At 47.7% G+C, this 13,729-nt stretch overlaps 1 protein-coding gene across 23 annotated transcripts in view; it reads left to right on the top strand.

Moving 5' to 3' along the window:
• Window positions 1-12,523, top strand: part of LOC110495859 (bromodomain adjacent to zinc finger domain protein 2B) — an 81,698-nt gene extending 69,175 nt beyond the window's left edge. For 6 of the 23 annotated variants that reach the window (XM_090208124.1, XM_036952306.2, XM_036952302.2 and 3 more), the window contains 18 exons: window positions 24-68; window positions 475-507; window positions 1,966-2,031; window positions 2,310-2,450; window positions 2,961-3,215; window positions 3,564-3,787; window positions 5,003-5,077; window positions 5,173-5,467; window positions 5,595-6,572; window positions 6,773-7,052; window positions 7,396-7,551; window positions 8,202-8,362; window positions 8,576-8,904; window positions 9,472-9,607; window positions 9,813-9,959; window positions 10,183-10,526; window positions 10,715-10,858; window positions 11,012-12,523. In XM_090208124.1, the coding sequence (XP_090064250.1) occupies window positions 24-68; window positions 475-507; window positions 1,966-2,031; window positions 2,310-2,450; window positions 2,961-3,215; window positions 3,564-3,787; window positions 5,003-5,077; window positions 5,173-5,467; window positions 5,595-6,572; window positions 6,773-7,052; window positions 7,396-7,551; window positions 8,202-8,362; window positions 8,576-8,904; window positions 9,472-9,607; window positions 9,813-9,959; window positions 10,183-10,526; window positions 10,715-10,858; window positions 11,012-11,168 (3,966 nt within the window). In that variant the 3' untranslated portion in view covers window positions 11,169-12,523. The remainder of the gene's footprint in view (window positions 1-23; window positions 69-474; window positions 508-1,965; window positions 2,032-2,309; window positions 2,451-2,960; window positions 3,216-3,563; window positions 3,788-5,002; window positions 5,078-5,172; window positions 5,468-5,594; window positions 6,573-6,772; window positions 7,053-7,395; window positions 7,552-8,201; window positions 8,363-8,575; window positions 8,905-9,471; window positions 9,608-9,812; window positions 9,960-10,182; window positions 10,527-10,714; window positions 10,859-11,011) is intronic. The other 17 variants (XM_036952312.2, XM_090208130.1, XM_036952310.2 and 14 more) reach the window with 7 other exon arrangements.
• Window positions 12,524-13,729: the final 1,206 nt, after the last annotated feature.

Raw genomic sequence — 13,729 nt, 5'->3', positions numbered from 1 at the left:
ATCTTTTCTGTCTTCCCCTGAAGGAGAAAGAAATGCGAAGACAGCACGCAGTCATTTTAAAGCACCAGGTACGCAGCGCTTTTTAGCAACACGCCTTTTCTCTTCTGACATGATTGAAATTATACTAAAAACCATATACACTTCAGCTAGATCAGTGTTTACAGGGTGTGTGTTTGTGGGTGTGGGTGTGTGTGTGTGGGTGTGTGTGCGTGTTTGTGTGTGTGTGTGTGTGTGTGTGTGTGTGCGTGTTTGTGTGTGTGTGTGTGTGTGCGTGTGTGTGTGTGTGTGTGCGTGCGTGTGTGTGTTTCAAGGTTGTGTGTAACTAGATATTTTATTCAACTCTTTACTGTTTCTCTTTGGTCAGTTTCCATTCTATTGGGTTATTTCTGAACTTTGGGTATTTTTCTGCTAAACAATCTGTTTTTTTTTGCTGTCATTTCTGTTCCATAATACTTTGCCAACTCTCTCTGCCAGGAGTTGGAGAGGCATAGACTAGATATGGTATGGGTATGTTTATTTTTGTACATCTAACACCGCATCGTGTTTCCTGGTTGTGATATGGTTGTCATAGCAATGCATTAAGTATAGCACTGGCTGCAATCATACTACATTATTCTGCATGGCTTTTCAGCAAAACAAACAAACACACACAAACAAACACACACACAAACAAAAACAACAACAGTGTGTCGCCTCCATCTGCTCTGAGACACCTGACCTCGCTCCGCCTGCAGTGGTTCGGTAGCTCCCCCCGTACTCCCCAGAATGCATTGCAAAAGGCGGCCAAGCCCTGCCATGCTCACTCTTACTGTCTGAAAGTACACTCCTCTCGATGAGTCATCCATCACATCCATCGTCTAGCTGTTGTTTTTGAGTGGCTGTGAGTGCTTGAGTTTTCCAGTTCCAGACATTGAGCTTGTGTCCGTCTCCGTCCACAAAGAGCTGCCCTTTAACCTGTTACGTCCCATTGAGTCTCTGAGGTTGCGTCTGAAATGGCATAGTGCACTACCTCATAGTGCACTACTTTGGTCAAAAGTAGTGCACTACATAGGGTAGAGGGTGCCATTTGGAATGTAGCCTGAGTCGTTCTGCTGCTCTGTTCTGTATCTGTACCTGCCTGTTTTCTCCAGCAGCCTCACTGGCTGTCTGTCTATTGCTATACCTGCCTGTTTTCTCCAGCAGCCTGACTGGCTGTCTGTCTATTGCTGTACCTACCTGTTTTCTCCAGCAGCCTGACTGGCTGGCTGGCTATTGCTTGTTGAGCGCGTCTGTTGCACACAATTAGAGCCAGGAGTTTTTCCTAACAATATCAACCTGAGCAGGAGAAACTCCTGGCCCCTGCATACTGTATTTATGCAGCTGACACCAGAGGATCTGTTTCATTGCCTTCTATCTGTTTATCACATCACTGAGTTCCCCATCCCTTCCAGACAGACAGTCACTGTCCTCGCTTTGCCTTGATCAAATCCTATTGGTTTACAATAAAACATTTGGAGACAGTCTATCCTCAACCACGCAAGTCTCCTTGTAAGACCTTCACTAGATAGGCCCCCCCATAGGTTTAGGCTATTTTCAATCTGGAACGGCTATCAGCTAAACAGATGGATGATACACAGCGCAATGTTTGTTTTCATCCGACTGGCTTGTGGCTATGATGACTCTGTCATTTTGCGTTTGTTCCGTCAGCTTTTTACCTAGAGGCATCATAGCTTGACCCTAACTTCTCTTTTTTGACCCCGTCATCGCCATCTACCGCATTCTCCCTCTGATGCTTTCTGGTTGTCGTCATTCGTACCGTTGTCTTCTTAACCTCAGCTTCAACTGTACGTGTTGCTGTATGTGAAAACCTCGCCATGATGGAGGTGAATGGGGGTTTTCCTCCTTCTGTCCACCTCTCTGACTTCACCTGTGGAGGTTCCACCTTCTCCGGTGTGTAACGTGTGTGTGTTTTCTCTGCTCTGCTAGGAGAGGGAGAGGAGACGGCAACACGGGATGCTCATGAAGGCGGTGGAGGCTCGCAAAAAAGCAGAGGTGGGTGACATACAACACACACGTGCGTGCCAGAAGGTCCCACTCCTTCCTGAACCCATTCAAACCCTCTCTCCTCCCTCTCCTTTTCATTTCTTCAATACACTAACTGAGTCAAAAGAATGGCCCTCGAGCTCTTTTTCTTTGAGAGCGCAGGCAGGGGCGCCGGGCTGAGTTCTAAAACTACTCAGCAGACTCGGCTTGACATTCTTGTCTGTTCTACCGCCACTGGCGTGAGCCCATTAACTCTCCCCTCCTCTCTCCTTCTCTGGGGCCCTCAGGAGCGCGAGCGCTTGCGGCAGGAAAAGAGGGATGAGAAACGCCTGAACAAGGAGCGGAAATTGGAGCTGAGGAGGCTGGAACTGGAGATTGCCAGGGAGCTGAAGAAGCCAAATGAAGACATGTGTCTGGCCGATCATAAGGTAATAAATGACCCATCTTGCCCATGATTCAGTCCTGCGTGATGTCTGAAGGGTGACATCATTAAAGGGACCTAGTTTTCCAAGTTGTAGGTGGCTGTTTCATTTAGTTACATTTCTTTTGCCTTATGTATATTTGAACTGGCAAGTTAATATTGTCTAGGTTTGGGTTATGGGTGGTTAAGTGCATTGTATCATTGCAATGGTATCTGTTGTGTATCATATGTGAAGCCTGAGTACTGGATATGGTTTGTGCTGTACACTGCCATCAAGTGGCAAAAGAGAGTAATGCATAAGGAGGGACGAGATAATAGTCCCCCACATGTTTACTAATGAAAACTTTTTTTTAAAGTTACCATTCAGAGCCATGTGATTCAGTCATTGACATTGCAATATGTTAAGTCGCACTGCTCCCCATATACTGCCGTCCACATAGGGTACTATAGAAGTCCCAGGGTGTCATGTGAGATGTATCCTAAACATTCCTCCCTCTCTCCTTACCTTTCATTCCAGCCTCTTCCAGAGTTTTCCAGAATCCCTGGCCTGATCTTGCCGGGGGGTGCGGTGTCTGACTGCCTGATGCTGATGCAGTTCCTACGCGGTTTTGGGAAGGTGCTGGGCTTCGATGTGGGGGTGGACGTACCCACCCTGGGCATGCTGCAGGAGGGCCTGCTCAACGTGGGAGACAGCATGGGACACGTCCAGGACCTGCTGGTCAGACTGCTCTCCCTGGCCGTGTGTGACCCTGGACTGCCCCCTGGACACAAGGTGAGATACTGTACATGTACAGGAACATACCAAGCAGGCTCTCACATAGGTGGAATAAAAACCTACACACATTGGTCCGATTTCCCAGACACAGGTTAAGCCTAGTCTTAGACTAAGAAACTAAGAAGCACTTTCTATGGAGAATCTCCACTGAACATGCTTTTTAGTCTAGGACTTAATCTGTGTCTGGGAAACCAGCCCATTGTCTATGAGTCAACACTCCCCTGGAAAGTATACCTGGAACCACTCTATCACGACCCCCCACCCCCCCCTTACAGACCAAGACCATGTTGTCTTTCCCTCTATCTTCAATGACTCACCCGTCCTGTCTCTCTCCTCTCCCCCCAGACCAAGACCATGCTGGGGGACCATCTGACCAATGTGGGCATCAACCGGGACAATGTGTCGGAGGTGCTGCAGATGTACATGGGGGCCTATTGCGGGCAGACTGACCTGGCTGAGCTGGCCCTCAGCCTGAAGACCAAGGCCTTCCAGGCTCACACCCCCGCCCAGAAGGCCTCCATACTAGGCTTCCTGGCCAATGAGCTGGCCTGCAGCAAGAGTGTCGTCAGGTAGGAGTAAAGAACAGGAGACGCCTAACATTGAAATAGATAAGGCTGCAGCAAGAGTGCCGTCGTCAGGAGGGAAGAAAGAACAATTGAAACAAAACAATTAAAGGTCAGGTTCTATCTGCAGCAAAAGCGTTGACAGGTAGGAGGAGTGATGCTGATCTGCCAGCGTTGTACATCACACAGGCCTCAGACCAGTGGAGCTACAAGGGAATAGAATATTGTGCAGTACGTAAGGAGATCAAACATGGAATCGTTTTTACTGGTTTTACTTATAGGATATGCAGACAACATTTCACAAGCATGAGATGACATCCTTGTAGATCAGGCATTGTCGTCCCTTCCGGTCTTATTAGGTGGAGCCAGTGTGAAAGGTTTAGTGTACAAGAGGCTTCCATACTGTTGTGAGCCTACTGCCTTTTAGCTCCTTACAAATAATGCCGTTTAGTTGACTTCACTCAGCTGCTAATGCTGTCGTGTTTTATTAATGCTGTGTAAGACTCTGGATAGATCAGCTAATCTGGAGTGGGATTCAATTTTGATATAGAGAGAAGCCAAATACATCAATTATTCACGAGAGAGAGAGAGAAAGAGAGAGAGAGAGAGAGAGAGAGAGAGAGAGAGAGAGAGAGAGAGAGAATTGTTCTGTATGTGTTAACTAGAGGTAACTGCCAAAATAAAGGAAACACCAACATAAAGTGTCTTGCTAAGGTGTTGGTTCACCACGAGCCAGAACCGCTTCAATGCACCGTGGAATAGATTCTACATGGGTCTGGAACTCTATTAGTGGGATCTGACACCATTCTTCCACAACAAATTCCATAATTTGGTGTTTTGTTGACGGAGGTGGAAAACGCTGTCTCAGGCTGAAGAATGTCCCATAAGTGTTCAATTGAGTTGAGATCTGGGGATTGAATCAGCCATGGCATATGGTTTACATCGTTTTCATGCTCATCAAACCATTCAGTGACCATTTGTGCCCTGTGGATGGGGACATTGTCATCCTATGGGGACATAGCCAAGGTAGCCAAAATAATGGCCAGCATTTTCATACATAATCCTAAACATGATAGGATGTTAATTGCTTAATTAACTCCGGAACCGGACCTGTGTGGAAGCACCTGCTTTCAATATACTTTGCATCCCTCATTTACTCACTGTTTCCATAGTTACCTGTACGTGTGAACTGACATACTGTATCTTTCTCTGTCTCTACAGCGAGATCGACAAGAACCTTGATCACATGACCAACATGAGGAAGGACAAGTGGCTGATCGAGGGCAAACTCAAAAAGTAAGTGTTGTGTGTGTGTGTGTGTGTGTGTGTGTGTGTGTGTGTGTGTGTGTGTGTGTGCATCTGAATGCTCACCTGTGTGTTTCTCTCTACAGGTTGAGGACCATCCATGCCAAGCGGACCGGGAAGAGAGATGCCAGCATGGGAGGGGAGGAGGCCCAGCCCCTGGGTACGCCCTCCTCTGGCCTCAAACGCAAGAGAAAGGCCGGAGCAGAAAGCGACGACGACGAGGATGAAGACGAAGACAGCGACGACCTGGCCGATGAAGATGACGAGGAAGAGGAGGAGGAGATGAAGAAGGGGAAGAAAGTGGAAACGTGTGACGAGGACGATGGGGACCAATCAACTAGTGTGGAGGAGCTGGAGAAACAGATAGAGAAGCTAGCCAAGGTAAGTCTTTCCTTCCGGAGATCTGAGAGTTCCATTTCCATGGAAGAACAATACTAAATAGTTATATATTATTGATTCATTGATTTAGTTATAACTCAGGTCATGGCGTTGTTGCTTGGTTTCACAGCAACAGCACCAGGTGAGGAGGAAGCTGTTTGAGGCGTCCCACTCCCTGCGCTCCATGATGTACGGCCAGGACCGGTACCGCCGGCGCTACTGGGTTCTGCCCCACTGCGGAGGGGTCTTCATCGAGGCCATGGAGAGCGGTGAAGCTGCGGGGGAGCTGGAGAAAGAGAGGGAGAGGAGGAGGGCGGCAGCAGGGGAGGTGTACATCAAGGAGGAGCCGCAGGAGGAGGAGGTGCAGAAGAAGAAACCTGGGGGCGTCGGCGGGGAGGAGAGGAGCGTCTACACCTCCGTGCGGTCAGAGGAGGGGAAGGAGGAGAAGAAAGGTTCTCCCAATCTTTTCCTCTTGCATCCGGCCTCTCTCTCCAAACTGACCACACTCCTCGACGTCGCTAAGGACGTTGCCAAGGAAATCCGCGAAGCCAAGGCAGACCTCCGCCCCAAATACAGCCCAACACCACCGTCTGTCACCACGACAACAAAAACAACACCACCATCCGATCCCGCCAACGCCTCTCTGCCCGCTAAACCTACAAGCCCCTGTGCGTCGACGGTGCCCAACCTGCCGTGCGAGGAGGCCAAACCCGGCTACCCCACCTCCACCTCGTCCCCCTCCTCGTTCTCCTCCCTCCTAAGCCCCACACCCCAGCTTTTCAGCCCTATAAAGACCTCCACCCTAGCCCCTAACCCTCCACAGCTCCAGTACCTCCCCAGCGACCAGCTCCTCAGGGTCCTGACAGAGAGGAGCGGTCACTGGTTCAGCCTACTCCCCCGCTCCCCCTGTGACGACACCTCCCTCACCACCTCTCCCTCCCCTGGGCCCGGCCCTCTCCAGTCCTCCCCGCTGCCTTCCTCCAGCCTCACCCGGCCCAGGTCTCCCCCGGCTTCCCCCGCCCTGCCTCTCACCCCCTCGGCAGCGTCGGCATCAGCGAGCCCCCACCACCCAGCTGGCTTCATCAACTACCCTCTGTCAGCCCTGCAGGTCAGTACTATGCCAGGACAGACCCCTTGTCCTAATGATTTATACTGGTAGTAGAAGCTCATAATGGAAAATCCTATGAATAAATGTAACATCAGAAGAATGGAGGTTCTGCTTGAAGCTACAGGCCTAAGTGTAGTGATACACATGAGTTTTTCTGATCATGATATTGAAGTGTCTGTGTCTGTATCTCCCCCCTCTAGGTTAAGACTGGAGGGTCGTTGCTGAGTCTCTCAGCGTTCTGCGGTGGCTGGCCCAGTGGAATGCTGAGCCCCAGCCAGCTGCCCTTCTGCAGCAGCCCCCTGCCAGGCCACTCAGGCCTCAGCTCCGTGGAGGGCAGTGCCAACGCGCCGCCCAGCGTCTCCAGCAAGAGCGAGTCGCCCGTTCCTCCCGGCGAGAAGCTCTCGTCCACGGTGCCCTCTCCCGCCATGATGGAGGTGCCCAAGCACTCGGACCACCCCACACCACGGCCCATCCCAGAGGGTGAGCGTGTGTGTGTGTGTGTGTGTGTGTGTGTGTGTGTGCGAGCGTGTGTGTGTGCGAGCGTGTGTGTGTGTGTGTGTGTCATGAGTCATCTATTTATTCAGTTTATTCTATTTATTCAACCTTTTATTAATTCACTGAGTCATGAGAATGAATAATTTGTTTTGAATTTGTTTTGTTCTACTGGGTGGAAGAAAGGAATCTCTTGAGGAGCGAGAACAGCACTGGAGTGTGTTCTGTATCCGAATACTGTAGATCTATTTCAAGGGGGCATTATATTGTCTTAAGTCATTTTTCTGAAACATTTCCATATGTTTATTTATTTATATGTGTGTGTGCGCAGAGATGCTGTCAGGCTGGTGGCGGGTGTCAGACATTGAGGAGCTGCGCTCCCTGGTGGGGTCCCTCCACAGCCGGGGAACCAGAGAGAAGGGCCTGCACCGACAGATGCACAAATACATGGAGCTCATCCCACAGGTCTGCACCAAGCACCGAGACGGTGAGTACTGTATGTCTGACAGTCACTCAAGTCAGTTGGTTGGCTGGTAGGTCCCTCACCCAATCTTTAGCAATCTGCATAGCCTTTACAGAGTAGATTTAGCCAACAGATCCCAATGGATATGAATGAATAAAGTAGCTTTGATTTTGTGTCAGTGAAACTGAGCAGCACTCCGACTGGCAGGCCCCGACTTTCACAAAGACTTTTGTGTTGGAGTCTGATTGAGCACTGTGTTATGACAGCTCTGAGTAGTTATACCCCTACTGAGCACACTCCAAGCCCCTGCGCTTCACAATGAATTGACATTTGGTACATGACGCATGACTGACTGCTCAATATGAGTCTGACATCAAAGCCAGATTAGTTAACGTTCGTGTGGTTTCTGATTGAACAGCTCTTTGTGTCTGGATATTGAATTCTTAGTGTGTGTGTGTGTGTGTGTGTGTGTGTGTGTGTGTGTGTGAATGGGGAGTGGTAAAGTGTGTGTGGTTTTGTTGTTGCGTTAGGGAGGGAGTAGCGAGCGACAAAAAGTCTGTGTGTGTGGGTGTTGGGTCTGGTGTGCGAATAATATGCATGTTTTGTGTGCTTAAACACGCGTCTATGGAATGTATGACTGGTCTCTAATGCCGTCCTGTCTCCCCAATGTGCAGCGGCCATGATAGAGCTGTGTGAGCTGGAGGAGAGCCAGGTGAGTGTGGAGTCAGTGCGGGGGTGGTGTGTGGAGGAGCAGGCCATGGAGATGGACATCGCTGTGCTGCAGCAGGTGGAGGAGCTGGAGAGGAAGGTCACCACCGCCAGCCTGCAGGTCAAGGTAAACAACAACGACATCAACAAATGGGTAGCTTCCTTTTATTATAGCTCTCATCCCTATCCATTGGAGAAAATATAGGCCTCTGTTCGAAAGTAATGAATGGTAGCGGTGGTCACTCGCTAACCTTTTCAAGTCTGTTAACCAAGATCTAGTGAATAGGTTGTTATTTAAGTTTGAACCTAAAGACTACATTACCTACCATTCCCTGCGCAGGGCTGGATGTACCCCGAGCCCCAATCAGAGAGGGAGGACCTGGTCTACCACGAGCACAAGCCCCTCCCCAAACACCAACCAGCGGCGGGCGGCGCTGGCGACAAAGACCAACCGGAGGACAAGGCGGACCACAAGGCGGGCGGCGTGGTGCGTCACGCGGACAACCCTCTGGACATAGCGGTGACGCGGCTGGCGGACCTGGAGAGGAACATCGAGAGAAGGTACCTGAGGAGCCCCTTAGGTACCACCATTCAGATCAGGCTGGATAATGTGGGGGCTATCGGTACCGTCACTGTCCCCGCTCCCTCCAGTAGTGCTGACAGGGAAGGGTAGGTCATCCACTCAGGATTCAACACTTCTGTGTGCTTTTTTGTTTCATTTTTCAAAAAGACATCTACCTCTGCTGTCCTTTTTTTGGGTGGGGTTTTGCATCTTTTATTGTGTATTTTCATGGTTGTCTTCTGGTTTGGGGTTGACTCACAGTGTGGTGAATGTTTTTTCCTGCTGAGTTTTTCTGGCCGTCTGCATGGTGTTCTGCGTCAGTAATCACGGCATCCACCTCGTCCCGTCTACCATTCTTTTTCCTCCTCTCCCGGCATCTGCATGGGCGTCACTCCTGCATGGCAGTGTGTGTACCTGTACCCATATGTCCCTGCTGCCTGCCCCCCTCACTCACTCACTCACTCACTCACTCACTCACTCTCATACCGGTGTCTGTCTGCACAGCTGCAGCTTCAGCGAGTTGTGGTGACAGTGGGCGTCTGTGTATGGGCAAGTGTTTGTGTTGGAAAGCGAAGGATTGAGTGTGTGTACCTGCCTGCATGAGTCCGTGTCCGACTTTCCGTATTCCTGTTTGTATGCGTCCATCCCTCTGACATCTGCGTTGCCTTCCACAGGGGCGAGGAGGAGGTGGCCCATGGGATGAAGGTGTGGAGGAAGGCCCTGGGCGACGTCCGCAGTGCCGCCCAGCTGGCCATGTGTCTCCAGCAGCTCCAGAAGTCCATCGCCTGGGAGAGGTCCATCATGAAAGTGGTGAGTAAAACCTCAACGACTGTAGCTGGCTGGCACGGAATTTCAATATGCTAGGGAAGTGAACACTGTGTGTCATTGGAGAGCATTTGAATCCCAAGACCATTTCAAGTCCCTTAGGGAGTGGATTCCAATGTAAATCTTGGTAAATGTTGGTTCGAAAATCCACCCCTTGCTTTTGAGGTGACACTGCATTGTCTGCTTTTAGTACTGTCAGATCTGCAGGAAGGGTGACAACGAGGACCTGCTCCTGCTGTGTGACGGCTGTGACAAAGGCTGCCACACGTACTGTCACAAACCCAAGATCACCACCATCCCCGAGGGGGACTGGTACTGCCCCGCCTGCATATCCAAGGTGACCCAAACTGTCCAGGCCACTGTTCAACATTTACATATCGTACTTTACTATAGAAGTATGTCAGCCACGCGTATCAGTCATGTACCTCTACATTATGTACCTGTCATTTTCATATCATATATTATTTCAAAGTAGGTAATTCAACAACACTGTGTACACAATATGCCAAGTGCCATTGCTATGTAAGTACAACTGCATGAATCCTCCCCTCTCCCCTCAGGCGAGCGGCCCGTCTCCCAAGAACAAGAAGCCACCGAGCAAACCGGTGGCGGGTGGAGGCGGGAAGAAACCCACCGCGGCCGAGGCCAAGCGGAACGGGAAGCAGGCCGGCAACAGTAACGGTAACGTGGAGGTGTCAGAGGACGACTCGGCGAGCGCCAGCGGCACCCCGAAGAAAGGAGGAGGAGCGAAAGAGCCCCCCAGCAGGAAGAGGAAAGGAGAGGAGAGCCCCGCCCCGTCCCAGGCCCCGCCCACACCCCAGTCACCCAGTCAGGAGAGCCCTGTGGTGTGTGTGAAGAGAGCCAAGACAGCCAGAGACAACAACAGAGACCTTGGTTTGTGCAGGTACTGTACTACACCATAAATCTTTGACTCATTTTCTCAGCACAAGTATCAGCACTTTAAATCAGCGAGTTGCTGATGGAAATGCAGATGCGGGTTGTAAATGTATTTGCCGGGGGCATTGCAATGTACTGTAAACACTTGCACGAACATGTTCCCTTCGTGACGTGTGTGTGTGTTATCTCCTGCAGGGTGCTCCTGGCTGAGTTGGAGCGTCACCAGGATGCCTGGCCCTTCCTCAACCCCGTCAACACCAAGGGGATCCCTGGCTACAGGAAGGTCATCAAGAAGCCCATGGACTTCGCCACCATCAGAGAGAAGCTCGTCAGCAGCCAGTGAGTTCACTATTAATATGACACTCTTACTATCCACTCCCTAGTAGTCATACTATGACTAACCTCGGATCTAGTCACGTAGCCAGGAAAGGATAACACAACAATCGAGTGTTTTACTCATTTACTCAAAATGATCTGTTCCTCTCGTTTCAGGTATCAGAATCTGGAGACTTTCATTATTGACGTCAACCTGGTATTTGATAACTGTGAAAAGTTTAATGAAGACAATTCAGACATCGGGCGAGCGGGACACAACATGAGGAAGTTCTTTGATAAGAGATGGACAGAGCTTCTCAATGAAATAAACTAATCCATCAATTTTGGGTGTTGTTTTACCGATCATCATCACTGTCTCGAACCAGACCTCCAGTAACATTATTTGACATTTCATAGCGGAGGCACCACGTTTTGGGAATGACAAGATGATGATGCTGGTCCGTCTGTACCTTTGGGACGAACCCGGGGCAGTTAAAGTGAAATGTCAACAGACAGACTTGTAACGCTGGTGTTGCTACAGTACAACAGGGATCCAAACACCCAAAGAGTCCCACACAATGTCAACCGGGTGTCTTAGTGCAATACCATTTCCTGTTCAAGATCATTGCACTGAATCCTCATCCTTCTCAACCACCCGAAATGCATCTGCGGTAGAATACTTTCCACTACTTGTAAATAGACGTTTTATTTTTATTTAATCGTATTATAGTGAATGTATTTAATTTTTTAATAATTATTTATGAATCAATAAATAAAATAAAAAAAAGGTCCACATCATTTTCTATGAAAAGGAAGAATCAGCTCAACTGCTTTGAATCGAAAGGAATGTCTGTCTTTGTGTTTGACTTTTTTTTTCTTTCTTTTTTTTCCCAAATATGAAACAAAGCCAAGAAAAAGAATTACTGTTTACACTGTTCTATGCTTTTGGGCATCAGAGGACTGTAATCATTACGTTAAAACTGTACAACTGCATTTAATTACAAAAATTGCAGAAAAACAGTCAGACAATGGTGATACATGTGTATATACTGTTTATTAATGTCAATATTCAAGTCTTGTTTGGAACGGAATTGTTTAAAATATCAGATATTGTTTATGCCTTAGAATGATTGTAGCATTCTATTCTATTTTAGTGAAAGTGATAAAAAAACAAACATAAATATTGTTTGTACAATATATACATATCCTCTGCAAACACTGTGGTATCCTTAATCTTGGTAGTGCCTACCCTTCCAACAGGGGCGTAGGGGATATAATTTTTTCGTTTTTCCATTTTTACGATGACATTATTTTTATATATAATTTCAATCCAACATGGCCTCCAAAGTCTGACAGTGACACAGTAATATTTCCTCTCCATACAGAAAGAGAAAAACAAACAAACAACGTTTAAGTATTTGTTTAGTCTTTTTTTTCCCCCCATGAAACATTTCCCCACATCTGCCTTGCCACAGTACAGAGGACGTAAGGCCATTTGTAACCACTGTGTTTGAATCTTGCTGTGTGTCGTGGCCTAATGGAGGCAGCTAGAGTTTTTTGTACCCAAGTCAGAGTACTTGAAGTTACTTTATTTAAGATATTGTGAAAAAATAACATCATTCTTTTTGTAGGAGCTTTATTTTTCACTAGTGTGTGGCACGGACCTATTAAAGGATGTTTTTCAACCTAGTTTCACTCTGGGTGTGTTATTTCTCCTATTCTACCGACCCTGTGTCATGAGTCATGCCATTTTAATTTGGATGATGTGAGTGGGGAGGAGAATACCTTTTTTAGTTTTGAAATGCTTTTGGGTAGCACATGAATGTAGTACCCATTCCATATAGGGCTTATTTTGGCCCCTATAATCACCTACTTCTACTAGCCCTTTTGTTCACACAAATATAAAATTATTTGATACATCTAGCCTAATGAACGATAGGGTTTAGATTAGAATCTAGACTTTGGAGTTGGAGTCGTTTTAGATCTGTCAAGTACTGAAAGAGTAGCCTACAAGGAGAACTTGAGAAGAGTTAGGCTGCCAGAGAAAGTGGGACATGTAGCCTATCGTCCGAGTCCACTGCAGTTTGTTCTCTTCGTTGTTGTTTTTTGCTGTCATTGTGAATGGGTTTAAGGCTGTATGGACATGATTGATGGATGGTCCTCCCCCAGATAAATAATAAATAAATTGATAACGCATTTCCTGCATTTTAAAGGCCCAATGCAGTCGTTTTTATCTCAATATCAAATCATTTCTGGGGAACAACTAAGTACTTTACTGTAATAGCTTTCCATGAAAATTATCAAAAATAAACAAATAGTTTTTAAGCAATCAATGGAAGTGACGGGCATGTGAACATCAAACCAAATATGGAGTTGATTTCAGGATATTTTGGTCACAGGGATCACATGGCCCTATCCCTTCCACAGGGATCATATGTCCCTATCCCTTCCATTGATTTTTAGCTAGTGATGGCTAAAGTTAGCTAAGTTTGTAGTGGCTGTTTAAAGAAAAAAAAGAATTTGTCCTGGCCCATAGACTACTTGCAGGGTGAGGAACCATGTAACATCAAGTTAAAAAATCATGAACTACTCCTTTAAGTAAGTAAACCTTGGACAAGTAAGCCTTTGTATTAGGCAACTTGATGTACAAGTACACCCCCTGGACGGATCCTAATCTGTTGCAGGGCCTTACCCCCAATCGACCTCCGTAATGCTGAGTGCCAAGTAAAGAGGCATCGGGTCCCAATTTCAGAGTCTTTGTTTGGACTTGAGCAGGGATGGAACCAACCTTCCAATCTCAGGGTGGACACTATCAAAAATAACAAATAGATTTGATTCAATCTATCCATTTGTATAATATAATTTTTTTTATGGTCAAAAGGACATCCTTCGATA

This window comes from Oncorhynchus mykiss, chromosome 18, assembly GCF_057628025.1.
Source record: "Oncorhynchus mykiss isolate SJ-2025 chromosome 18, ASM5762802v1, whole genome shotgun sequence".
Taxonomy (NCBI): Eukaryota; Metazoa; Chordata; class Actinopteri; order Salmoniformes; family Salmonidae; genus Oncorhynchus; species Oncorhynchus mykiss.
This window is presented reverse-complemented; position numbering and strand designations above follow the sequence as displayed.